The sequence below is a fragment of the Geotrypetes seraphini genome, chromosome 10 (assembly GCF_902459505.1).
Source record: "Geotrypetes seraphini chromosome 10, aGeoSer1.1, whole genome shotgun sequence".
In the NCBI taxonomy this organism is placed as follows: domain Eukaryota; kingdom Metazoa; phylum Chordata; class Amphibia; order Gymnophiona; family Dermophiidae; genus Geotrypetes; species Geotrypetes seraphini.
Genome location: NC_047093.1, coordinates 33,045,348 through 33,070,273, shown reverse-complemented (window position 1 = coordinate 33,070,273; position 24,926 = coordinate 33,045,348). Strand labels below are relative to the sequence as shown.

The following is a 24,926-nucleotide window of genomic DNA, read 5'->3' as shown; positions in this document are numbered from 1 at the left end:
AAATAATAGTGATTGCATTCAGGATGTGCTAAAGATTGTACTTAGCTTATATGCAAAAAATGCAACTTTTCAGGGTCCCGACGCGGCCCCGTTTCGGCGTCTGCTTCAGGAGACCCCAAATACTATGCTATGATTGGATATACAACTCTTATTCCAAGAGGGGGTTACCTCCCCCTCTTCAGAGTTACATGCCTCTGAGCTATGTTACAGTGTATACGAGCCCTTCTTTTTTGGAGGTTTAATTTATAGATACCAGACTAAGCATAGAAGATATACCAGATTGTGTATTAGGTGGGTGTGCACCAAATAAATGTTGTCTCAGGGCACCATAGTCCCTTGAGCCAGTCCCGGCTGCATGGACATCTCAGGAATATGCTATTTTTCGTCTTTTGTCTCCAGAGATATTAGTGTGTAGATATTTGAAGGAGATATTGCAATTTGTTAGGGAGTGGGGGTGCACCAATTAAAATGTTGGCTCAGGGCACCATAGTCCCTTGAGCCAGTCCCGGTTGCATGGACATCTCAGGAATATGCTATTTTTCTATTTATCATCTTTTGTCTCCAGAGATATTGGTGCATAGAAATCTGAAGGAGATATTGCAATTTGAAAATGTGAATAACATGAAAATGTGTGAATGTTGGTATGTTTTTGAACTTCAAACTGGGGCAGCTAGTGATGATACAGAGAAGGATGCTAACTTAGAATCTTTAAATATGACCATTTTCTTGGAATTCTCTCAGGAGGAAATTGTTTCGAGGACTACCCTTCAGATTACCTTGCCAACTGAGCAAGAAAAAATTAGCATATTTAAATTATATTTTCAAAATATAGAAGCTCAGTTTTGTGGTCATTCACTCCACATTTTTCTGGATCTGGCTAGGTCCAACTGCATCATCGAGAGTTTCTGAAATTGAAATTCAGGGTAACTGGGTTAGGAGGAGTTTTCTTCCTTCAGTTCCCCTGTAAATGCGTGGTAACAATAAATTCTATAAGATACTGTATATTTACTTTGATCTTTCCCAGTTTGAGAGACTTCTTATTGAGAAAGTCGGATCTATCTGAGGGGTAACAATAAAGTGGCTGGGATTAAAAAAAAAAAGGAGGTATAGAGGCTGGTTAGGGGGATAATGATGCTAGGATGATTATTATATTTCATTTAGATTATTTTTGCAGCTTCCTCTCGTTGATGTGAACTATTATTTCCTTATATTTCTGTTTGTATGAAATATGTATGATATAAAATGAATTTTAAAAACTTATCCAAGCAGAACTGATCTACAACAGATTAAGACAATATTGTAATTTTTGTATTCTTATTTCCTTAAGTCTAATACAGTATAAATTTATCAACACAATAAAATGCTGTTCAAATGAATACAATGTCATTAGTCTTAGTAGTACTTCTTGTCACCATGGCCATTGATAAACTAATTTTCAAACTATCTTTCAAAAAATATTTTAGTGCAAACTTAATTTGGATCAGCAATAAAGCACGGGCTATTTTTGGGCTTCTTATTCAGATCTAAAGACTTAAAGAGTTGCTGTACAGCTAGTCCTTGGCGCCTGCATTTCACTGTTAAACGTGAATCTGTGAAATCTGGGTGATCCTGGTTTTTGCCTTCTTCCACGTAAACCTACGAACCCAGGGCAGGATTAACCAATAGGCCAAGTAGGCACGTGTCTAGGGCCTGAAATGGTCAGGGGGCCCCGATGAAGGAGGGCATCAACATTGTTTTTTCCAAACGGTGATGGGCTCCTCCAGCATCGATCGGCAACGCCCCCCCCCCCCCCCCCCCCCGCGACAGAAAAATAAGCAAGCAATGTGGGTAAGAAAGGCAACGGGAACTGTAATTTTGGAAGCGGTGCTGCTTGCCCAAAGCTTCCCTCTGAAACAGCTTCCTGTTTCCGCCTGGGAGCATAGTGGGGTGGGGCGGGGCGGGGCAGGGAGCCCAGTGTACTTGGGTGCATAGGGGCCTTCGACAAATTAATCCTGCCCTGTACAAACCCAGTTAGAAGAGGGAAGATACCGTAAATAAAGCCTCTATAATTAAAGTTGAGGCACCTCGGGGATGAAGACCACCAGTTCAGATCTTTCATCTTCGTCATCCTCGCTCACTTCCTTGCCGAAAGTGTACTGCCGGACCCTAAATCCGTTGCTCTCCTCTTCGCACATTGGTAGCCTCGCCGCTGGTTTCCACAACCTACTCTGCTGGTGCTGTAGGAAATGATTGACGTCTTAAGCGTCCAAACACTGCCGGCAGAGGCACAATGGGGATGTCCTTTCAGGTCAAATCATAGACAAAGCAAGTTCAGTGGGTGTAGCCGTGAAGCTTGTGACACAAACCTGCTGACGCCATCTTTTTTGTGTCTCCAGTTACCAAAAGTTTGTTATAATGAAGTGTTAATATATTTGTAGGAATTTGATGCAATATAGAAAGAATTTGGGGATAATGCAATGTAGTTGGCGTTTATGTTAATTTAATTGCTCACACTTTTTTTTTCCTTTTCAAATATTGAAATTTTAAATTGTGAAAGTACAAAAGATTTACCTTTGTTGTGCTAGAAGCTATTCAACTATATATGGAAAATTCGAAATAATAATAAGAGGTTGTACAAAGCGGCGCTAGTGGCTGCCACTGCAGTAACTACCCCCCAAACCCATAGGAATTTAAAAGGGCTTTTAGCGTGCGGCTTTGTAAAAGAAGGCGTTCGTGCTTAACGACACAAATACAAGAACGCGAAGAAATTATTCGTGCACTTCCCAACATGGCGTCTACGACCACACCAGCCGACAGTAAAGAGCAAACTTTGCGTAGCCAATGGGAAAGCAAGGTAACCCGTACGTACGCGTGGGCTGAGGGAAGAGGAGCTTCCTGCAGATCGCCGTGTGGTGGAGCCGTCGCGGGAGAGGAAGAGGAAGGTTCGGTTGAGAGGCGTGAAATTTCTGGAAAGATTTTTATTCCACCACCCTCCCCGATCCCCGGTGTAGGTTCACGGATTTCGGTGTTGCGAACGGGGTGAGGAGTAGAGGTGTCGGCGGGAGCAGAGGATGAACCACAAGAGCAAGAAGCGTATCAAGGAAGCGAAGCGAAACGCCCGGCCCGAGCTCAAGGATTCACAGGACTGGACCCGCCACAACTACTGCGAGACCTTCGACTTAAGCCCGGCCACCGTCAAGGTGGGACCCGGGATGGGGGTGGCCGTATCACTAGCCATGCAGAGCAGCGTTGCTGTCGTTTCTTATCTAGCCTAAAAGACACAGATACAGTGAAAATCCATTAATAATACTAAATGACTCTTTCGCACATAGATAGTGTAAAATGAGAAGGAACAACACAGGCTGAAACAAAAACACAGAGGAGGAAAAAGCCTCAGAAACGAACCCTCCCACCCCACAATGGTGGTTAAAGGTGTTCAGGCAATAACCTCATTGGCATTAAAAGAAAAACAAAAAAAAAAACCCTCCCCTTATATCTGGAAAAGCTCTGTGCGGGTGCAGTGAAAAGCTTAATGTGTGAAAGACAGATGAATAGTTCAACTTATCTTCAGAACTATGTAGGCCAGCTTTTTGTGGTTACATACTATATACAGGTACTTGTTTTGTACCTGGGGCAATGGAGGATTAAGTGACTTGCCTAGGGTCACAAGGAGCAGCTCTGGGAATCGATCCCACAACCTCAGATGCTGAGGCAGCAGCTCTGCTACTAGGCTACTCCTAGTGGTATGGACTCATCTGGGTCCTGTGTTCGGTAGTTCCCATGTACCCGGTTTATAATATGGGGTTCTTGCCTGTTCCCATCATTACATCTGACCTCAAGATATAAACTAGGCATCTCGTATGCCCCTGTGCAACACAGCAACCTTGGCACCTGAGCTGCAGTGCCAAGTTTTCCATTTTCCGTGAGAAAATGTGACTTCCTACTTTGTGTGTGTTGAGGTACTCTAGTAGTTCCTGAGGAAAGAGGGGTTAGGGCAGGGGTGTCAAACTCAATCACAAAAGGGGCTGAAATCTAAAACACAGGCTAAGTTGCGGGCTGAATTTTTTATTAAGATACTTAGTAGAAGTATAGATCCTTCCTCATCCTTTTCTTACCTATTACTCCTCTCACTTCTGTTATACAGTATTTTGATTTTGTTTTAATTTAATCTTTCAAGTTTATTTAAAATTTGTTTATTATTCAGGGTGATGTACAATTCTAAAAATATTTTATAACAGTACACAGGGGAACAAAAAGTTCATATAAGGTAGGGGTAGTCTTAGAGCACTGGTCTTTGACCAGAGGGCCACTGCATGAGCGGACTGCTGGGCACGATGGACCACTTGTCTGACCCAACAGCGGCAATTCTTATGTTCTTATGACTTTCAAAACAGACGGGTCTAGTAGGGTAAATAGGATAGAAATACAATTGGAGGCAGATGAGACAGTCAAGGAAAATTACAAGAAGAGAAATTTTTGTTTTTTTTAAAAAAGGATGGATTTTGCTTTAGTTTTGGTGTTTTTACAATGTCTAGTAGTCAAATGTAAAAAGAAAACATTTTAACTGACTCTTAAATCTACCAACATTTCTTTCCTCCGTTAAGTAGATTGGCAAGGAATTCCACAATTGGCGCCCTTCCGACAGAGACACTGGCATTTGCACATTAGATTTTCTCTACCTCAAACGTTTGTGTTGAACACATTTATTCAATGTTTATTTCACACTTATTAATTTTTTTTTTTTATTTGCTATTTTCTATATACCATCTATTCAAGACACAACTTTCCTCTTCCTATCTTAAAATTCATAAACCAATTCCTTACTTCTCAACCTCGCTGCTCTCGTGCTCCACACTGTTGCCACTTTGGCTGTGTTGGCTTTCAATCTCATGCATGTGCCACTGGGACTGGGGCAGCGTGTTCAGGCACTTGGAGTGGGACTGAGGTAGAGGATTTGTATTTATCAGGTATATGTATTAAAAAAAATTTTAAATATAATTCCATTTTGATAACAGTTTTTAAATTGTTATATTTCACTTTCTTTCCTCCCCTTTGTGCTCCCCCTCCCTTCAATCCAGTCTTCCTCTTTCTATATTCTTCCTTTCCATCTCTGGGTGCAACATTGCTGCTTCTGTATTGTTCCCTCCCTTCTGTTGGACATGATCTAATGTCTTGTACCTTTAACCTTCTGCAATCCAATTTGCACCTTATGTAGTACTGTGTCAAGTCTGGAGGTCAAAGATCTTTCCAGTGATGGCAGAGAGCCCAGCATAATAGCTGTTGAAGTCTTAGAAGAGGTTTGCCTACTAAATAAATAAATCTGGCTTAATTGCAGTAGTGGACAATTTCCTTATTCTTACTATCCAGCCACTGTTCTCATCTAGTGCTGCCTGATTCAAATTCACTTCAAATCGATTTGTTGTCTGAGAAAATTGGATTCAGCAACCAATGACCTAACATACCTCCGAGGCCTCCTAAAGCAACATTGGCAAAGGATAGTCAGCAGCAGCATCGCTCTGAATGGGTTACTCACGGCCTGCCCCACCAATGCCTTCCCTCTGCCGTATCATTGATGAGGTCAATGATGAGGTGGGCTGCGAGTAGCCAGTTCAGAGTGCTGCTGCTGCTTTAGGAGGTCTCAGAGGTATGTTAGGTCTCGCGGTGGGAGAGTTGGTGGGATGCTGGTGCACAGGGGAGTGGGAGAGAGGAATGGAAAACTACTGCACAAGGGGATGGGAGGGAGGGAGGAATGGAAAGCTGCTACAAGGGAATGGAGGGGAGGAAAAATCACATGGGGAGAGAAGAATTGTTGACGTGGAGGAGTGGAAGGTAGAAAAGGATGAGAGGGAGAAATCCTGCATATGGTGGAGGGGAGGGAGACATGCATGGAGCAGAGAGAGGGAAAATGTTGGACGGCAGCCAATCATGGAGCAGCACGGGACCAAGCAGGAAACGCTAAGGTTGCGCTCCTGCGTTGTGTTTCGCTCAGCAAGGAGAAAAGCAGCCGTCCAGTAGGAGACCGCGCTAGACCATCACCAGTTAAAAAATGGTACGGGGGGGGGTTGGCTGCTTCGGGCTTCCCAGCACCACACACACCTACATGAAGAGGAAAAACCAATAAAAAAGAATTCTGAACCAAATTTTTTTTTCTTGGGTTTTCTTCCTCTACATGGGGGTGCGTCCTATAGAACAAAAAATACTTTATATTAGTGATAGGAAGAAGTGCAAAAATGACATTGTGAGACTCGGAGGTGAAGGGGAAAAATATTTTGAAGCGGATAGAGAATTGCTTAACAAATATATATGTTCTGTGTTCATAGCTGAAGCACCAGGAGCAGGACCACTAAAGACAAATGCAAATAGTGATAGAAGTGTGGTGTAGACCCTGATCAATTTTCAGAGGATTGTGTTTGTGAGGAGCTAGCTCAACTGAAGGTGGACAAAGCAATGGGGCTGGGTGGTGTACATCCATGGGTACTGAATGAACTTAGGGAAGTTCTGACAGCTCCATTGGCTGACCTTTTCAGTGCTTCTCTAGAATCAGGAGTGCTACCGGAGGACTGGAGCAGGGCAGATGTGGTCCCTCACCACAAAAGTGGAAGTAAGGAAGAAGTAGGGAACGGCAGGCCGTTAAGTCTGACTTCTGTGGTAAATAAATTAACAGAAACTCTTTTAAAACAGAGAATAGTGAAGTTTCTGGAATCCAGTGGATTACAGAACCTGAGGCAACATGGATTCACAATTCCTTTGACTGGGTGACCAGAGAATTGGATGATGGGAGTGCACTAGATGTGGTGTATTTAGATTTTAGTAAGGCCTTTTACAGCATTCTACACAGGAATCTAATAAACTGAATGCCCTTGGGATGGGCCCCAAAGTGATAGACTGAGTCAGGAAGATAGATCTCTCTGAGGAAAAGGATGTTACTAGTGGTTGTACGTCAAGGTTTGGTTCTTGGGCCTGTTTTGTAAGCGATATTGCCAAAGGACTGTCAGGTAAGATTTGCCTCTTTGCAGATGATATCAAAATCTGCAATAGAATAGACAACCCTGATGATGTGAATAACATGAGGAAGGACCTAGTGAAGCTTGAAGAATAGTCAAAATTTATCAGCTAAGATTTAATGCTAAGAAATTTAAGTTTTTGCATTTGAGCTGCAAAAATCCACAGGAACAGTGCAGTTTAGGGGGTGAAGAACTTTTGTACACGAAAGAGGAGAACTTGGGAGTGATAGTATATAATGATCTTAAGGTGGCCAAACAGATTGAAAACAGATTGGCATAAGCTAGTGGATGCTAGGGTAAATAGGGAGAGATATGGTCAGTAGGAAAAAGGAGGTATTGATGCCCCTCTATAAGACTCTGGTGAGACCTCATTTAGAATACTGTGTACAATTATGGAGACTGCACTTCAAAAAAATATAGAAACGATGGAGTCAGTCCAGAGAAAAGCTACTACAATGGTCAGTGGTCTTCATCATAAGGCATATGTGGACAGATTTAAAGATCTCAATATGGATACTTTGGAGGAAATGTGGGAAAGAAGAGATATGATAGAGATGTTTAAATACCTACATGGCATAAATGCACATGAGGTGAGTTTCTTTAATTTGAAAGGAAGCTCCAGAATGAGGGCACAGGATAAAAAAATAGTTTTTTTTTATAGAAAAGGTAGTAGATATGTGGAATGGATTCCTGGTAGAGGTGGTGGAGACAAAGACTTAATTCAAGAAAGTATGGGACAGGCATTTGGGATCTCTTAGGAAGAAGAGGAGATATTGAATGATGTGGATGGGCCATTTGGCCTTTATCTGCCATCGTATTTCTATGTTTCTATGATGTGTGGTGTTTGTTAGTGAATGTAGCTTTAATATACAAGCTGATGGGAAGGACTATTTCTTTTTGTTGCAATGTGACACAGGTTAGGTTAGGTGTCTAATACTTCCAAATAAAAGAAAATAATTTATAGGCTTAACCTCAAAATACCTTTCATTCAGTTAACCCAGGGGTAGGCAATTCCGGTCCTCAAGAGTCACAGGCAATTCAGGTTTTCAAGATATCCACAATAAGTATGCATGAGATAGATTTGCAAAGAGGCAGTGCATGCAAATCCATCTCGTACATATTCATTGTGGAAATCCTGAAATCTGACCTGCCTGTGGCTCTCTAGGACTAGAATTGCCTACCCCTGAGTTAACTTACAAGAGCCTGAACTGCTAGTAGGGATTCTCCTGCTGCCCTTGTTTACAGTACTCTGCCCCCTCTCTCCTAGCTTCAGCAATGAATATCAAGACGGTTTTCTCCTCTTCCCCCCCAAAAAAAAAGTATATATATTTCTTCTCTCCCCCCACCTCCCACCCCCAAAATAATATTTTTTTTAAAGTGGTAGTTTTTCAGGTATGGTGACTAGGGATGCTATGCTATTGTGCTTAAAACTGAATGAATAACTTGTCTAACTACTCTTCCCTCCCACTTCCCTGCTGCTTGACTTAGTGATCATTGTTTCTCTGTAGCTATTGCCTTTAATTTAGGTCTGAGAAAGATATCCTTGGCTTATAGGAGTTCCTGTCAGACATGCTGATTGATCCAGGAAGTTTATTAACATAGGATTTTTGAATGAGAGCTGAGACGCCAATGAAATATTTGAAACATTCCTTGAGTGTGGGGAGATAAGAACAAGTCCAACCATTAAGCAAGACTAGGTGGTTGCCTAGGGTAGCAGTTTAAGGGGAGTGGGGGTAGATGCAGCCAAGTCAAAACTATTAAGTACTGATTGCCAATGGATCTTACTCCCTGTAGCTCATACTTTTGAGCTGCATTTGTATGGAAGACTTGTCAGATCATGATTCTCGAGGCTATTAAACATTTTTCTCCTTTTTTTATTGGGTTGGGGGGGAGTAAGGGCTGCTAAGAATAACCATACTGGGTCAGACCAATGGTCAATCTAGCCCAATATCCTGTTTCCAACAGTGGCCAACCCAGGTCACAAGTACCTTGCAGAAATCCAAATAGTAGCTACTGATCCCAGGTCAACCTGTGGCTTCCCCCATGTCTATCTCAAGGGAAAAGGGATGGACTTGTATACTGCCTTTTTGTGGTGATACATTCAAAGTGGTTTACATAGATACAGGTACTTATTTTGTACCTGGGGCCATGCCCCAGTGTCACAAGCAGCTGCACTTGTCCAACCTTTTTTAAAACCTAGATAATACTAACTGCTGTTACCACATCCTCTGGCAACAAGTTCCAGAGCTTAATTATTTGTTGAATAATAAACTGTTGCAGCAATGGAGATAATTTGTAGTGATCTAAGGCAATGTTCCCTCTAAGCTGCATGGCTGCGCGGCCGTACACCTTTTAGCAGCAGGCCACAAAGCCATTCAACCCCACTGCAGCTGGTGGGGTCGATACCAGCACCTTCTCCCTCACCACTCTCCCACCTTCCCTCACTGTTGCTGCTGATTTTCCAAAGCAGCAGCAGGAGCAAACTGAAAAAGACCGGCTTTGGGACCTCCCCATACATATAATGTAACGGAAAAATTTTGCTCACATCAACTCAGTCCTTTCCTCACGAAAGAAAACTTTTTGCTCACATGAACTCAGTCCTTAGATGGAACATTGACCTGAAGTGTAACTCGCCTTAAACTTGTGTTTGGTAAGACAAATCCAAATAATTCCACTAGTACTTGGTCATGGCTTTAGGTCACCTTCTCTTTCTGTAGTTAATTTTTAATTGCTAGAGCTCCAAGTACAGAGTTCCGAGATCATGAATACCTTTTTTTTTTCCTCAGCTTGGCTGTTTTTGTCGTAATTTCTGCAGGATAATGTGGAAAGGGTAGACATCTCTCGTTTATCACTGGAAGAGTTCATCGAGAAGTTTGAAAAACCTTACAAACCAGTAGTCCTCTTGAATGCTCAAGCGGGCTGGTCTGCTCAAGAGAAATGGACTCTAGAGCGCTTGAAACGCAAGTATAGGAACCAAAAATTCAAGTGTGGTGAGGATAATGATGGTTACTCGGTAAAGATGAAGATGAAGTACTACATCGAGTACATGGAAAGTACACGCGATGACAGCCCACTTTACATCTTTGACAGCAGCTATGGGGAGCATCCAAAAAGGCGGAAACTACTGGAGGACTACGAGGTGCCCAAATACTTCTGTGATGACTTGTTCCAGTATGCAGGAGAGAAACGTAGGCCACCGTATAGGTAAGGTTTCCATGCTATAACTTTCAAGTTGAGGTGGTCTGGATTTGGTTAAACAATAATTTAGAAATTAATGCCTTTGACTGATGGTCATTTGTTGTCAGATGAAGTAGGATGGTACTGTTTGAGGTCTAATCAAAGCATCAGCATGTCTTTGATGATAATGAAAATTAGCCTATCGCACTTCTGCTTTTAGTTAAGGTTGTATTCATCTTTTATGAAAATACAATATCTTTTATCTATATATTTTATCCATATCCATGAAATTTTAGAGAGAGACTGAAGAAGCACAAAGCATTTTAAAATGGCTGTCTCTTGCTGGTTTCGACTGATGTTAGGGCTGTAATTAAGACTGTTTGAAGTCAATTACTCTAGCCTTTTGAAAGCCTAATGCTTCCCATAACCTAATGATCTTATGGTACAACTACATTCAGCTTCCAAGAAGACCATGGTAATTAATATGGCATACCCATTATTACAGCTGTAACATTGTACACCACTTTGGGTAATCCTAGTGTTTTGGGAAGGCAGTTTATAAAAATAAATAAACAAACATTGATAGTGCCAGGGCTTAATTTGTAGATAGAAAAAAAAGTAGGGATGGGAGCAGGCTAGGAAAAGAAGTGCCCATTATAGAATAGCATTGGTCACTTTTTTTTTTTTGGCAACAATTTTTGAGCACCATTTACTGAATTTAGCCCATTATGTTTATCTGCCCAAGTGGTAGAGAACCAGAGAGAAAATTGAGTGAGTAAGCTAGTCTTTATCTGCATTATTGTATAGTTGAGGAGTAATCTAATGACTAGAGCAGTGAGCTGAGAACCAGGGTTTAAATCCACTGATACTCTTTGTGATCTTAGGCAAGATATTTTGCTGCCAGTGCAGGCTTAAATTGTAAGCCACCTTAGTCAAATAAATACCTACTGTACATTCAGGTGTAATGGATATTACCCTACTCTTAAAAAGGATAATGCAAGGTGGTGCAGCAATTAACTGGACATTGTTTTCTGACTTGGAAAACACAGCCCTAATTGTTTTGATGTACATCTATGCAAGTGTTTTTGGTTTTTGTTTTGAATGGAGGGATTATTTGCTAACTCAAGCAGCCTGTTTTAGCAAGTAGTTCTAGCTACACTGTAACCTACCCTATTCGAATTCTTTTCGTGCTAATGATTGTCAGCATTTGAAACAAAGAAAACAATGACACCAGATTTTTGCACATTTCTTTAATTCTGTAACAGACTGACATAATTCAGTGAATTTTACTGGATGGTTTATGATCAGTGAGGTGTCTGTGCCAATCTGATGCATTCAAAATATATTGAATATTGAAAAAAAAAAAAAAAAAAAATTGACTGCTTGGTAGGGAATAGTCCAAAACAGAAAACTTGGCATGATGAAAGGTGTATGATTTCATACAATTTTTAGAAGTAAAAAAAGCTTTAATTAGTAAAGGGAGAGACATAAATATGAAAAAATTAAAAATATTTTTTAAAATAAAGAATACAGTAAGAGCAAACATTCATTTGGAGAGAAAATGTAACAGGAAATGAGCAAATATTCATGGAGTGGTTCCACAAATACTCCCTAATTAGTAGGCAGTGTTCACACATAAGAAAACTTTTCTGGTTAAAATTCAGATATTACAATATGAGAGTGATTTTAATTACTTATACAGAGAATAAGAGAGTGCATATGCACTTTAAACAGCGTGTTGGCTATTTCCAGCTTGTGTAACCAAAAGAAATCGATTCCAAGGTATAGCCAACGGGCATATTAAACATTTTACTGAGGTTTTAGATACTGGCTGTGCAGAGTATATTGTTTAATTGTGTTTCATCTTTATTGTTCTGTATTTCTTTTGTGTCATTTGGTGCCCTTTTAGATGGTTTGTTATGGGACCACCTCGATCAGGAACAGGTATTCATATTGATCCACTAGGAACTAGTGCTTGGAATGCTCTGGTCCACGGGCATAAACGCTGGTGCCTCTTCCCTACCAGTACACCCAGGGAACTGATCAAAGTGACGCGGGATGAAGGTGGGAGTCAGCAGGATGAGGCCATCACATGGTTTAATATTATATACCCTCGTACACAGCTTCCCACTTGGCCTCCAGAGTTCAAACCTCTGGAAATCTTGCAGAAACCAGGAGAGACTGTCTTTGTACCAGGTATAGCATGGGGATTCTTTCTCTTTGTTGGAACAAAAAAAAAATTCAAAATTTTCTCTGTTAAAGAGGCCAATTTTATGTGGAGGCTGAGTTGACCCCTAGATATGGTGGAAACCAGTCATAGTATAAAGCAATGTGAGTGGCAGAAAAGAACTAAGAGCCAGATGCACAAAGCTCCAGACACCACAGTAAAAACAAACAAACCAAAAAACGTGTTAGGAGCAATTTTTTGGTTACTGATGATGCTCAGCACAATTGCATTCAAATTATATGCATGCTAATCGTACAGCGCAGAACCAGTAAAAAGGGGAGGAACTGTGCCTGACACTTGCTCAGAAGAGTGATCACTAGCAAAGCACCTCCTCCTGCCTGCCAAAACTTTTTTTTTTTTAATTATAAAAAGCAGCCCCTGCTCTCCCTGTCTGCCAGTTCAGTTGATCGTTTCAGGGGTTCCCCTGCTACCATCAGCTGAACCAGCAGGCAATGAGAGCATGGGCTGCTTTTTTTAATGGGCGCAGCTGAGCACAACAGCTGCACCCATTTAAAAAAAAAAAAAGTCTGCTGAGCTTCTCCAGTCCCCCCCCCCTTCTGAGCTTCACCACCCCAAAAAACACTGGGATAGCCCCAAGACCTTCCCTCCCACCTGGTCAACCCCCCCCCCCCCCACACACACACACACACAAATATCAGCAGGAGGGATGCTCACTCCCTCCTGCCAGAGGTCATCCCTGTCCTGACACCCCCCTACCTTTCAGATGAAAATCGGCAGGAGGTACTAGTTAACCCTCCTGCCGATTTTCATCTGAAAGATACCGTGGGGGGTGTCATCTGGCATGAGGGAATGGGCAACCTTCCTGATAATCGGGTGTGAGGGGAGAGTTCTCAACCAGGTGGGAGGGGAGGGTCAGGGCCATCCCAGTGTATTTTGGGATGGAGGGTCCAATCCAGCCCTGCCTACTAGACAACTAGGTTTGTTGGAGGTGTTTTTGTTTGTTTGTTTTTTGCCCTAGCTGTTGTGCATGTGTTGTATGAGCACAGAACACACACAAATGCTGAACCCATTAAAATAAAACCAAAAAAGTCCAGGGTCAGCTGTTGTGTGTGTGTGTGCACAACACACAGACAGTAGCTACTGGTAGCTCCAGAGCTGACGGTAAATTACAACTCTGATTCTTCATTAAAAGGGGGGGGTTCCCTTTAGTACATCACAAGGAGAGCTCATTAGAATACTAATGAGCTCCTTGTAATGCATTTCATTAGGGTTCTTGGTGGCTGCTACGACCATTAAGAAAAAGGGATTGGTATTTGTATACCGCCTTTTTGTAGTTTTACAACCACACTCAAAGTAATTTACATACAGGTATTTCAAGTATTTTCCCTATCTGTCCCAGCAGGCTCACAATCTATCTACCGGTAATGTGCATTAGGAGGGGGCTTTCTGTGACAGTAAGACTGCTTTAATGAGTCTTAAATGCAATGGAAAGCTTTTGTCCATCTGGCCCTAAGACTCATGAGCACCTGCTAATTTCTACCCTCTTCTACACTCCCTTACTACTGATGTTCATTTGTTTGTATCCCATGTGTGTTTGAAGTCTGCCATTGTTTTAACTTTGTAATCTCTGCAAGAAGACTGATCAAGCAGTCTTACCAGCTCAATGAAAATTTTTTCAGATTCCTTGTGCTCTTCCTTCCTCCAGTTTCATGTGCGTTTTTATTCTGTCTAAAATGCTTCTTTCTTGCATTTTTATTAAAGTTTGATAAATTTTGAATTCTTGATCCCTGTATACCATATAATGCAGCCAAATAAAATCTGTTTTATTTGTCCATAAAACAGTCCAACAATGAAGAATACTAACCAAATAAAATCATTATAGAAGAGAATTCTTCATTGTTGGACTGTTTTATGGACAGATTTTATTTGGTTGGAGACATCTCACTTGCCTCTTTTTGTATGTTTTCCTTGCTTTTTCTCGAGGCAAGTTTTTGCTTTTTGTCTTCTCCTCCTACATATTTCCATACAATCGGCACATACACCATTTTGCTAACCCTCATTTGGACACTGTCTTTATTCATGTTCTGTAGCAGACATGATCTACAGAATTGAAAACTGTTCTTAGGGTTGGGTTCTTAGAGGTCCTCTTACTAAAGTGCACTAACTGATTTAACACATGCAAATGATTAGCGCACCTGCTTAATACTAAGATGCTCATTATTTTCCTATTGGTGTCTTAGCACTAATTGTTAGCGTGCACTAAACCAGCGCACCTTAGTAAAAGAACTCCTTGGATGATATTCTAGTGCGACAAACTCTATTCCTGAACCTGTGGGTAGTCAATCCCTTCTCACGAGAATTGTTGTAGGTAGCTTCATTAGCATTCTTTTGCTGTGCTTCCCATCTTTTGGGCTGTCCTTCAAGTCTTCAGTTGTCTCTCTACAAGCAAGATGGTAGGAGCCTGTCTTTTCTGCTCTTGTTTATTTTCAGTTAAATTTGTTTTTTGTTGACCAGTTGCGAGGCTTTTCAGTGCTGCAGAGGATCCCAGTTGTGGGGCATCTCTGGCTGTGGGAGAGCGCAGACTCTGAGGTCGAGAGTCTGCTTCCAAGGGGCAAACTGTTTTGCAATGCACCTACTGTGCTGCGGCAGGTGTTTGTTCGGTGGGGAACTCCACAGATAGATCTGTTCGCTTCGCCCCTCCATCACCAGTTGCCTCGATTCTGCTCGAGAATGTACTCCCCGGATCGTCTCGAGGCGGATGGGTTCCTTCTCGATTGAACGGGCAGGTTCCTCTGTGCATTCCCTCCCTTTCCTCTGATTCTCAGGGCGCTGGTGCACCTCAAGTCAGTCCACGCCACCATGATCTTGATAGCGCCTTGGTGGCCCCAGCAACCGTGGTTCTCCCTGCTCCTCCAGCTCAGTGTCAGGGAGCCTCTGCTTCTACCTGTGTTTTCTTCTCTGCTGTCTCAGTCGGGGTTCGCTGTTGCATCCCAATCTGCAGTCTCTACATTTAACAGCTTGGTTCCTATCCACTCCCTTCTTAGGTTTTTCTCAGTCGGTGAGGGATGTTCTCGAGGCTTCTCGGAAGAGCTCCACTCAGCAATGCTATTCCCAGAAATGGACCAGATTTGCTGCATGGTGTGCTGCATGCCTCTGGAGCCGCTCTCTGCCTCCTTGTCTTCCGTGCTGGATTATCTGTTCCACTTGTCTAGGTCTGGCCTCACATCGACATCTATTCGAGTCCACCTCAGTGCGATTGCTGCCTTTCATCAGCCGCTTGAGTGGAAACCACTATCTGTCCATCCGGTGGTGTCCCACTTTATGAAGGGTCTCTTCAATGTTCATCCTACACTCAAGCCCCCCCCCACCCCCCCAGTGGTTTGGGATCTTAATGTGGTGCTGTCTCAATTGATGAAACCTCCGTTTGAATCCATTGATAAGGCTCATATGAAGTACCTCACTTGGGAAGTGATGTTCCTGGTTGCTCTCACATCTGCTCGCAGAGTCAGTGAGCTGCAAGCTCTGGTTGCAGACCTGCCTTTTACTGTATTTCATCATGTCAAGGTGGTCCTACGTACTCATCCTAAGTTCTTGCCTAAGGTGGTTTTGGATTTCCACCTCAACTAGTCCATTGTTCTTCCAGTGTTTTTTCCGAATCCCCACTCTCATCCTGGGGAGGTGGCGCTTCACACTATTGATTGTAATAGGGCGTTGGCCTTTAACCTACGACGCACCGAGTCTCATCAGATGGCTCCTCAACTTTTCATCTCTTTTGATCCTAATCGGTTGGGCCGTCCTGTTTCCAAACACACCTTATCCAACTGATTCGCTGCTTGTATTTCCTTTTGCTACACTCAGGCTGGTCTCTCACTGCAAGGTCGAGTCACGGGGCATAGAGTCTGAGCGATGGCGGCGTCTGTCACTTTCCTCAGGCCCACGCCTATTGAGGAGATCTGCAAGGCTGCTACTTGGTCTTCGGTTCATACCTTCACTCTCACTACTGTCTGGCTGCCTTTTCCAGGCGCGACGGCCAGTTTGACCAATCGGTTTTGCGTACTCTGTTTTCATAAATTGCCAACTTTCCCTCCGTCCCTTTTTGGTTAGCTTGGAGGTCACCCACATGTTGAGAATATGCTGCCTGCTTGTCCTGGGATAAAGCACAGTTACTTACCGTAACAGGTGTTATCCAGGGACAGCAGGCAGATATTCTCGCAACCCTCCCAACTCCCCGAGGTTGACTTCTTTGCTAGCTATCTTAACTGAAGACCACGAGGAGGGGATGCGCCCTCTAGTGGAGCAGGAAGGCACACGCATGCGTGGGCAGCACTAGCAAACTTTGAGATCTTCAATCAAGTTTGCTTGAAAATCTGACCGTGACGGGGTTCCGTGGATGACATCACCCACATGTCGAGAATATCTGCCTGCTGTCCCTCGATAACACCTGTTAACGGTAAATAACTGTGCTATCTGGATGATTAGCTAATAAGAACCCAGTCTGAATTCAAAGGCAGTGTAATGGTTCAAGAGTGATTCATCTGCTGCAGAGGCTGGACTTGGGTGGTCAAATTTCTGTAAAAACCAAAAAGAAACCTGGGTCCTGTTGTCTTGTAAATGAGAACCAGTTTTTTTGGAAAACAACATTTTATTGACTTAAATAAAAGTTCCTGAACCTTGTACATTTTTTCTGCAGTTTCTTTTTGGTTTTGTTGCTATACTTTCACTGCAGACTTGTTGGTTTTTTCTTTGTTTTGTCATGTCAACTTTCTGTAAAGCCACTTGTAGCTGGCGCGAATCTTGGAGTATCTGGGAGTTTGGTTCGACACAAGGGATAACCAAGTGTTTCTCCCAGAAGCCCACAGAGAGAAGTTTATGCATCAAATACAGGGGTTTCAGAGCAAGACTGCTCCGACGGCCTGGCATTATTTACAGGTGCTGGGATCAATGACTGTGACCATGGACATAGTCCCTGGGCAAGGGTACGCTTGTGTCCATTCCATAAGAACATAAGAATAGCCTTATTGGGTCAGATCAGTGGTCCATCAAGCCCAATGGCTCATTCTCACGGTGGCCAATCCAAGTCACTAGTACCTGGCCAAAACGCAAGGTGTGGCAATGTTCCATGCTACCAATACAGGGCAAACAGTGGCTTCCCCCATGTGCTCCTCTCCCAATGTTGTCCCCAGAGGGATGCGCGCCAGCAAAAGCTGCCTTTGACAACGGAAGCGCCTCACAGTCTTGCCTGGTGATTAGAGCCTCAGTTTCTCACCAGAGGAGTTCCCCTTCATGTCTCTGCATGGGTGATCCTAAAGACAGATGCCAGCTTATATGACTGGAGGGGGGGGGGGCACATTGTGAAGAGCATCCGGTTCAGGGATGCTGCCACCGTTCCCAGAGGAAGCGGTCAATCAACTTGCTTGGAACTTTGAGCCATCTGGCTGGCACCTTGGGCATTCAAGAGCATGCTGCAGTGTAAAGCGGTTCAAGTTTTCTCAGACAACGCAACGGCGGTAGCCTATGTTAATCGCAAGGGGAGTACCAAGAGTGCTGCTCTACATTTGGAAGCCCAGATGCTGTTTTGATGGGCAGAGGCCTATCTTTTGGTGCTCTTGGAGGCACGTGTGGCAGGAGTTGACAATGTGCAAGTGGATTTTCTCAGCTGGAAGACTCTAGATCCCAGGGAATGGTCACTTTCTCAGGAAGCCTTCACCTGCATTATGAATCGGTGGGGGTACCCAACATTCAATCTGATGGCATTGGTAGCCAACAAGAAGGCTGCTCGGTTTTTCAGTCGAAGATACAAGCCAGAAAGCGAAGGCCTAGATGCCCTGGTGCAACCCTGGCCAAAGTTAGCTCTTCTTTTACATCTTCTCTCCATGGCTTGTGATAGGCAGACTTCTGTGCAGGGTCATGGCGCTCTAGGGCTTGGCAATACTAGTAGCACCAGATTGGCCGAGTGACTGTGGTATACAGACCTCATCCGTCTGCAAAGGAATCGAGGTCTCAAACTCTTATGTCGCCCCCAGCTGCTCAAGCAGGGTCCAATTGCCCTGCAGGGCGCAGAATGCTTTGGTGTGATGGCATTGCTCTTTAGCGCACAGTGCTAGTGCATAAAGTCTGTTTGGATGGGGTGGTCTGTACCCTTCTAAGATATAGGAAGAAGGTGACTATTGCAGCATATGCAAAAGCCTGGAAGTGCTTCCAAGCTTGGTGCACTCAGAGGAGTGAGGACCTATGCTTGCTGCCAATCTCTGTGCTGCTTGCCTTCCTGCAGGGATTAACTGGAACGAGGCCTAGCGGTTGGCTTCCTGAAAGTTCAGATCGCAGGTATCTCGTGCTTTGGGTCTAAGATTAATGAAAGCCCCATAGCTGCACATCCAGAGGTGGCCAGGTTTTTGAATGGCCCTTTATTTCTCCATCCTCCAGTGCGATAGCTCTTTCTAGCATGGAGTCTTAATCTGGTCCTATGGGCACTGGCTTCAGCACTCTACAAACCTCTAGAGCAGGGGTGCCCAAAAGGTCGATCGCAATTGACCAGTGGATCACGAAGGCAATGCGAGTCGATCGTGGAGCCCATCCCGGGCTCCGTGATAGACTCGCGTTGCCTTCGCGTTCTACCTGCATCCCGATGCAAAAGCTCCAGGCCGATCAGACTTTCTCTTCCCGACGTCAATTCTGATGTCGGGGAGAGGCATGCTGGTCGGCCGACGCTTCTGCGTCGGGAAGCAGGGAGAGTTTGGGACGGCAGTGGCTTGGGGGCTTGTTCCACAATGGCGACGGCAGTGGCTTGAGGGAGGACGGAGAAAGAGAGGGGGCAGGCAGGGAGACAGAAAAGGGGGGGAGGTAGGGAGACAGAAAGAAAGGAGGGACAGGGAGACAGAAAGATAGGGGGCATGGAGAGAGAAAGACAGAAAGAAAGGGGGGCACAGAGACAGAAAGACACAGACAGAAAAAGGGGGCAGGGAGAAAGAAAGAAAGGGGAGGGGCAGGGAGAGAGGAAGAAAAAGTTGGGGGAGGGAATGAGGTCTGGAGGAGAGGAAGCATACAGGAGGCTGAAAGAAGGGAAGAAATATTGGATGCATAGTTAGAAGAAGAAAGTGCAACCAGAGACTCATGAAATCACCAGACAACAAAGGTAGGAAAAATGATTTGATTTTCAATTTAGTGATCAAAATGTGTCCGTTTTGAGAATTTATATCTGCTGTCTATATTTTGCACTATGGCCCCTTTTTTACTAAACCGCAATAGCGGTTTTTAGCGCAGGGAGCCCATGAGCGTCGAGAGCAGCGCGGGGCATAAAGGTGGATCCGTATGGTCATTTCTTCAGCCTTTATCAGTCGTGGAAAACGTCCATCTATATCCATGAAGGCATGCTCCACTAGAAGCATAGCTTCCTCATGGGCAGATTCTTCGGTGGTGACCCCAGAAGAAATCTGTAGAGCTACTACTTGATCTTCTCTCCATACATTCATGAAGTTCTACAGGGTGGATGTGGCGGCCAAATAGAACTCCACATTTGAATCTTTGGTTCTTACAGCAGGCTCATCTGTCCCACCATAAACTTGGGGGACTGCTTTGATATGTCCCACACATTAGGCTCTTACCTCAGTAATCTTTTTTTTTTTTTTTTGATAGACAGGTACTCCATTCCTGAAGCACCCAGTCAGATGTGTCTGCTTACTGCCTCCAAGGTCCCGGCAAATCTGAACATCTTGTTTCTTTTCTTTTTACAGCCTTAACAAGGATAGAGGACATGATTGCTGTGTTGAAGAAGCTAGGGGGTGTCTCAGGTTGCCCTCAAGTTGGTGACTTGTTATATATGGCAGATGTTAAATTTTTTGTTTATTATATGTTTAATGATATGAGCAGAACAGACATGTTTTCTCAGGGAGTGTTCCCATACCCCTCCCTATTCTGTTTCCTCTCCAGGGCTGACTATCTGCTTTGGTACGAACTGGAATTGGAGGACAGCCCAGAAGGGAGGCGGAGCAAAGGAATGCTAATGAAGCTCCCTACAAGAATTCTAGGGATTGACTACCCACAGGTTCAGGAATGGAGTGTCTGTCTATCAGAAAGAATACTAAGGTAAGAACTTAACCTTTCTTTATTCTATGAGAGATTTCTTCATGCACCTAATATAATGCTTTTTCCACTGCTGTGGTAAGAATGTCATTTGATCAGTATAGAAAGGACTCAGCTTTATCTTTTTATTTATTCAGAATTATGGTTTCCAACACAACTTTCAATGCTTAGTGAGGTATATAATTTTCTTGCAGGGGGCTGGTGGCATGTCGTTCTCAATCTTGATACTGCCATTGCTTTGACTCAGAACTTTGCCAGCTGTACCAACTTTCCTGTAGTATGGCACAAAACAGTGAGAGGAAGACCAAAATTATCTAGGAAGTGGTACAGGTGAGAGACAATATTTGCTTATCATTGTCCCTAAAGTTCAAGATCTGTACAGAAAGGAAGGGTTTAGCTGTAAATATAGACAATCTTCCCTGTAAATCTTCTTATATATTGAGCCCCCGTGTTGCTTGTTTTTGAAGTAAGTGGATTTCAGAACTGTTTGACTTGTGGTGTTAGCTGCTTAGCAGCATGCAGCACAGAATTAAAATCTCAGAATTTTAAAGCCAGTTTTGAAAAGTTTGAGTATAGTTTTTAAAGAAAACTAATTTCTGCACACTAGGGTTCAAAATCCCAGGAGTGAAGTTACCTTGATGGACTAAAATTCCTTGCTGGCACTTGGGATATTCGTGCCCTATATACGTATGTATGTTTAAATGCTGTTGTAGCCTTGAACAGGAATTGATTTATTGAATTAGGCAGCTCAGAGAGTTTGAGCCACCCGGTGCAGGAGTTCCCCATGCTGGTCTCCAGAGTTTTAAATCTTGCAAATCAGTATGATAATTCAATACTACACAGCTTACTCTGAGAACTGCATGATTTAGTGAAGAAGCAGCTCCTGTTTGGCAGCAACAGTATAAAGCAGAGCGAAATTTATTTCTCTTTGTGTCTCCAAACCAATCCAGATGCCTGTCTATAAAGTGGCTGTGGAATCTCTCTAGACCAATGGAAGAAATGGGAGAGGGCGAGGATAACAGATGCTTTTTGGGTGGCTGATTAAAGGTAGTGAAGGGAATGGGGACAGGGTTGTCTGACTTCTAGGTAGTTATGCTCCATGGGAGAGGTGGTTGACTGGTGATGCTATCGAGGGAGAGAAGGGTAGTTGCCTACATGGAAGGAGGTGGCTTAGTGGGTAACTGACTGACTTTCTGAGTGATGAAGGCTAGTTGAGGGGATAAGGGTATATACCTGATTTGGATTCCTGGATGCTGAGGGTTAGTTGGGGTAGTATAGTTGGCTACAAGGGTGTTAAGGACTTAACTGGCTTCCTGGGTAGTGAAGACTGGCTAAGGAAAAAGGCAATGATACTAGGTGATGGAAAGTTGGATGGGTGGAAATGAGATTGGCTGTATATTTCTTTGAGTACAGTGGTGCCTCACACAACGAACTTAATTGATTCCAGGAGCAAGTTTGTTATGCGAAAAGTTCGTTATGTGAAACGCGTTTTCCCATAACAATACATGTAAAAAAAAATAATTCGTTCTGTAGCATAAAATATGCTAAGATGACATAAAAAAAGATAAATTTGTTGTTATTATTTTTATTTAGATACATCTAAAAACATAATTGTTTTTTAAAACAACACACATTTTTTAAATTTAAAGACAGACTAAGTAGAGTCTAATTTTACAGTGAGAGAGGGCAGAGTCTCAGCTGCAAAAACTGGGACTTAACTGTTCATTTATTTTTTTTTTCTAGCATCGGGGAAGCGGCGAGAGTAGCTCCGCCCCCCCCAAAGCAGCCCCCTTTCCTTCTCCCGCTGACTCTCTCTCTGGCCCCCTTTCTCTGTCTGTCTTTCTGTCCCTCTCACTGCCCCTGTGTCTTTCTTTCTTTCTGTCTCCCTCCCTCCCGCTGTCTGTCTGTCATTTTTCCCCATTTCCCTGTGCAGCAGCATAAGGGGTTAGGGAGTTTCTCAGGCTGGCAAACTGTCTTCTCCTCTCCCTCTCTAATGCTCCTCCTATGCTTTCCTTTTCTGTTCTCTTCCTCCTTCACCATCCCCTCCTCTTTGTCCAATCTCTCTCTCTCTGCTTCTCTCCTCCTCTCTGATTTTCTTCTTCTACCTTGCCTCTCCTCCACCCTCTGATGCTCGTCTCTCCTGATTCCCCCCTCTGGTGCTGGCCGACTCGTGGCTGGCACCCATTGGCTGCTGCGCGCGAGACCTGCCAGCGGCCGGATGCAATGGGAAGCAGTCATCTGTTGGAGGCTGTAGTCGGGAGTCAGCACCGTTAAAGCTGGTGGTTCTGCTTAGAAAGAACCACGCGCCTGTTTGAAAACTGTTACGCCGCTGGAGCCGGGAGGCAACAGAGAGCAACCGTTGCCAATCCAGCGCGTCTCTCCCCGTCTCCTCCCTGTGCGCGCATGCTCGCTCTCAGGCCTCCCCTCCCCACCCCACCATCCTAACTCATACCTGAGGCCGTCCACCACCAACACCACTTCCGCAGCTCGCTCGCGCTTCGATACCCCGTCCCCTCTGACGCGGGCCGCCTCGCTGGAAACAGGAAGTGTTTGGGGGAGAGGGCTAGATGCTGGATAATCGGGGGAAACAAGTGAGAGAGGGCAGTTAAGCGCAGTGCCTGCGCGGAAGGATGCAGCTCGGGCGACTTCGTTGTGTGAAACGAAGTCCGTTGTACGAATCAAGACAAGAAGTTCGTTGTGCGCAGCGTTCGCTGTGCGAGGCGTTCGTTATGCGAGGCACCACTGTACTTGCAGTGGTGTATTAAGGCCCAGATTTACTAAGCTTTCTTTTCCCTTAAGTGCAGAATAAGAAAACAGCCTTAGTAAATAAGGCCCTTTAAAGAGTTCATAGATTTTGGAGGTTATCTCTCACTTCCACCCACCTTGCTCTTCACCTTCAGTAAATAAAAAGAAAAAGGGCATGGTAGGTGAAAGGTCTCGGTTGCTCTTTCCTGAATTTCAAAGAAAATATATTGAGGCCTTTTGGTAATACATTGCAAATATTTGACTCTTAAGTCAATAAAACATTTAATGAGATGACATTTTTCCACCTTTTAAGCAGCTTTTCTGCAGCATCGTGGGAGGAGCTATGTTCAGTGTAGGGTCACAAATGACTTTGTATGGCTTAGGATCAGATTGGCTCATGCGGCTAGTGGTGTCTTTGGGACATCATTACCATTGTATTGGATCAATGTTCTCTCCAGAACCTTTTGAATGGGTGTACTATCCAACTGACCACCAGGCTAACTTTATTTATTTTTTCTTTTTATCGTTTAAGATGTTTTATTTATTAGGATATCCATATAAACCTTAGAAAATAAACTTACAAACTACAGCTTACTCTTCAGACATATGATACCTTATTATCAGTCCCTGATTTCCACCCCTCACCTGGCTACGCCATTCTACCCAGCTGGCAAAACATTCTGGGGAAGATACTGTAGACTCAGTCCAACTCACCAAGCTAAATAATTTATAATACTTTATAAGCATGGTTAATCACATCATGTGAACTCTGGAAGAGCAGCTAATGAAATGGCATGACTTGCATTCAGAATTCTAAGTAGCATTACTAAGTTTACATCTGAAGGTTGAAAGGGCTAGCTATCCTTTGTTTGGTTTGTATTGTGGTATTCAGAGAGCACCAGAATAGTTGAAAGATGAGTTTGGGTTTTTAGATGATAGGTCATATATTAGATTAATGAAAAGAAGAGGCCATTTTAATTTTAGCCTAATTGTTTGTCTTCTTTTTCCTCCCCCTTCTGCATAATGGTCATATAATTAAGTCAGCAGTAGAAATGTTTTCCCACATTCAAGAGAATGCTGAAAAGTTCTTCAACCAACTAAGAAGAATGACGTGGATATTGTTCAATCAATGATCTGAAACAATGTCAAAGCAGAATTTCATTTCTTCAAATTGGCACTTAACGAAATAAGAACACTCTTTTCAGCTACAGTGCCAAAATAAATCTTAGAATTTAGGAAGGAGGTTGGTTGGGCTGAGAACTTTTCATCATCCCCTCTTATAGGATCATATGATTTTAACACCCATCACTTCCACACTATAGATGCAGTAATACTACTGCTTAAAGAAAAAGATTTTAAAAAATCATTTAGTTTTTACATTTCTTTGGGGCTTTTTTAAGTTTGAGAGCTAGGTTATTCATACTTTGACTAGCCCTTGTTTGTTTCTGTTGGCTAGGAATACAGGTTAAAATAAACAGACTTCACATGATGGATTGAGTCCTGGTTTTCAGAATGTCCACAATGAAAATGCATATTAAAGAACATCCCTTTCCTCAGAGCGATCTCCACTGACTACTATCCTCTGTCACCTTCCATTCAACCAGTTCCTGACCCAGTCTGTCACTTTGGAGTCCACAGGATTTCTGAATACAGAAGTCTGAAAATGGTCGATACTTGATAACCATGATTCAGTAGCAAAAGAAATAATAGGATTAGCCCAATCTCAGTTTCAGGGTTTCTACAATGAGTATACA

General features: G+C 43.4%; 2 protein-coding genes across 2 annotated transcripts in view; one reads left to right on the top strand and one right to left on the bottom strand.

Annotated features, from left to right (window-relative positions):
• METTL23 (methyltransferase like 23) overlaps positions 1–2,423 on the bottom strand; it is a 35,989-nt gene extending 33,566 nt beyond the window's left edge. Inside the window, exon 1 of the mRNA XM_033961104.1 lies at positions 2,064–2,423. Coding sequence (XP_033816995.1) covers positions 2,064–2,174 — 111 coding nt within the window. The 5' untranslated portion in view covers positions 2,175–2,423. The remainder of the gene's footprint in view (positions 1–2,063) is intronic.
• Positions 2,424–2,871: 448 nt separating this feature from the next.
• JMJD6 (jumonji domain containing 6, arginine demethylase and lysine hydroxylase) overlaps positions 2,872–24,926 on the top strand; it is a 42,217-nt gene continuing 20,162 nt past the window's right edge. The window contains exons 1-4 of the mRNA XM_033961103.1: positions 2,872–3,179; positions 9,799–10,187; positions 12,070–12,356; positions 20,622–20,757. Coding sequence (XP_033816994.1) covers positions 3,051–3,179; positions 9,799–10,187; positions 12,070–12,356; positions 20,622–20,757 — 941 coding nt within the window. The 5' untranslated portion in view covers positions 2,872–3,050. The remainder of the gene's footprint in view (positions 3,180–9,798; positions 10,188–12,069; positions 12,357–20,621; positions 20,758–24,926) is intronic.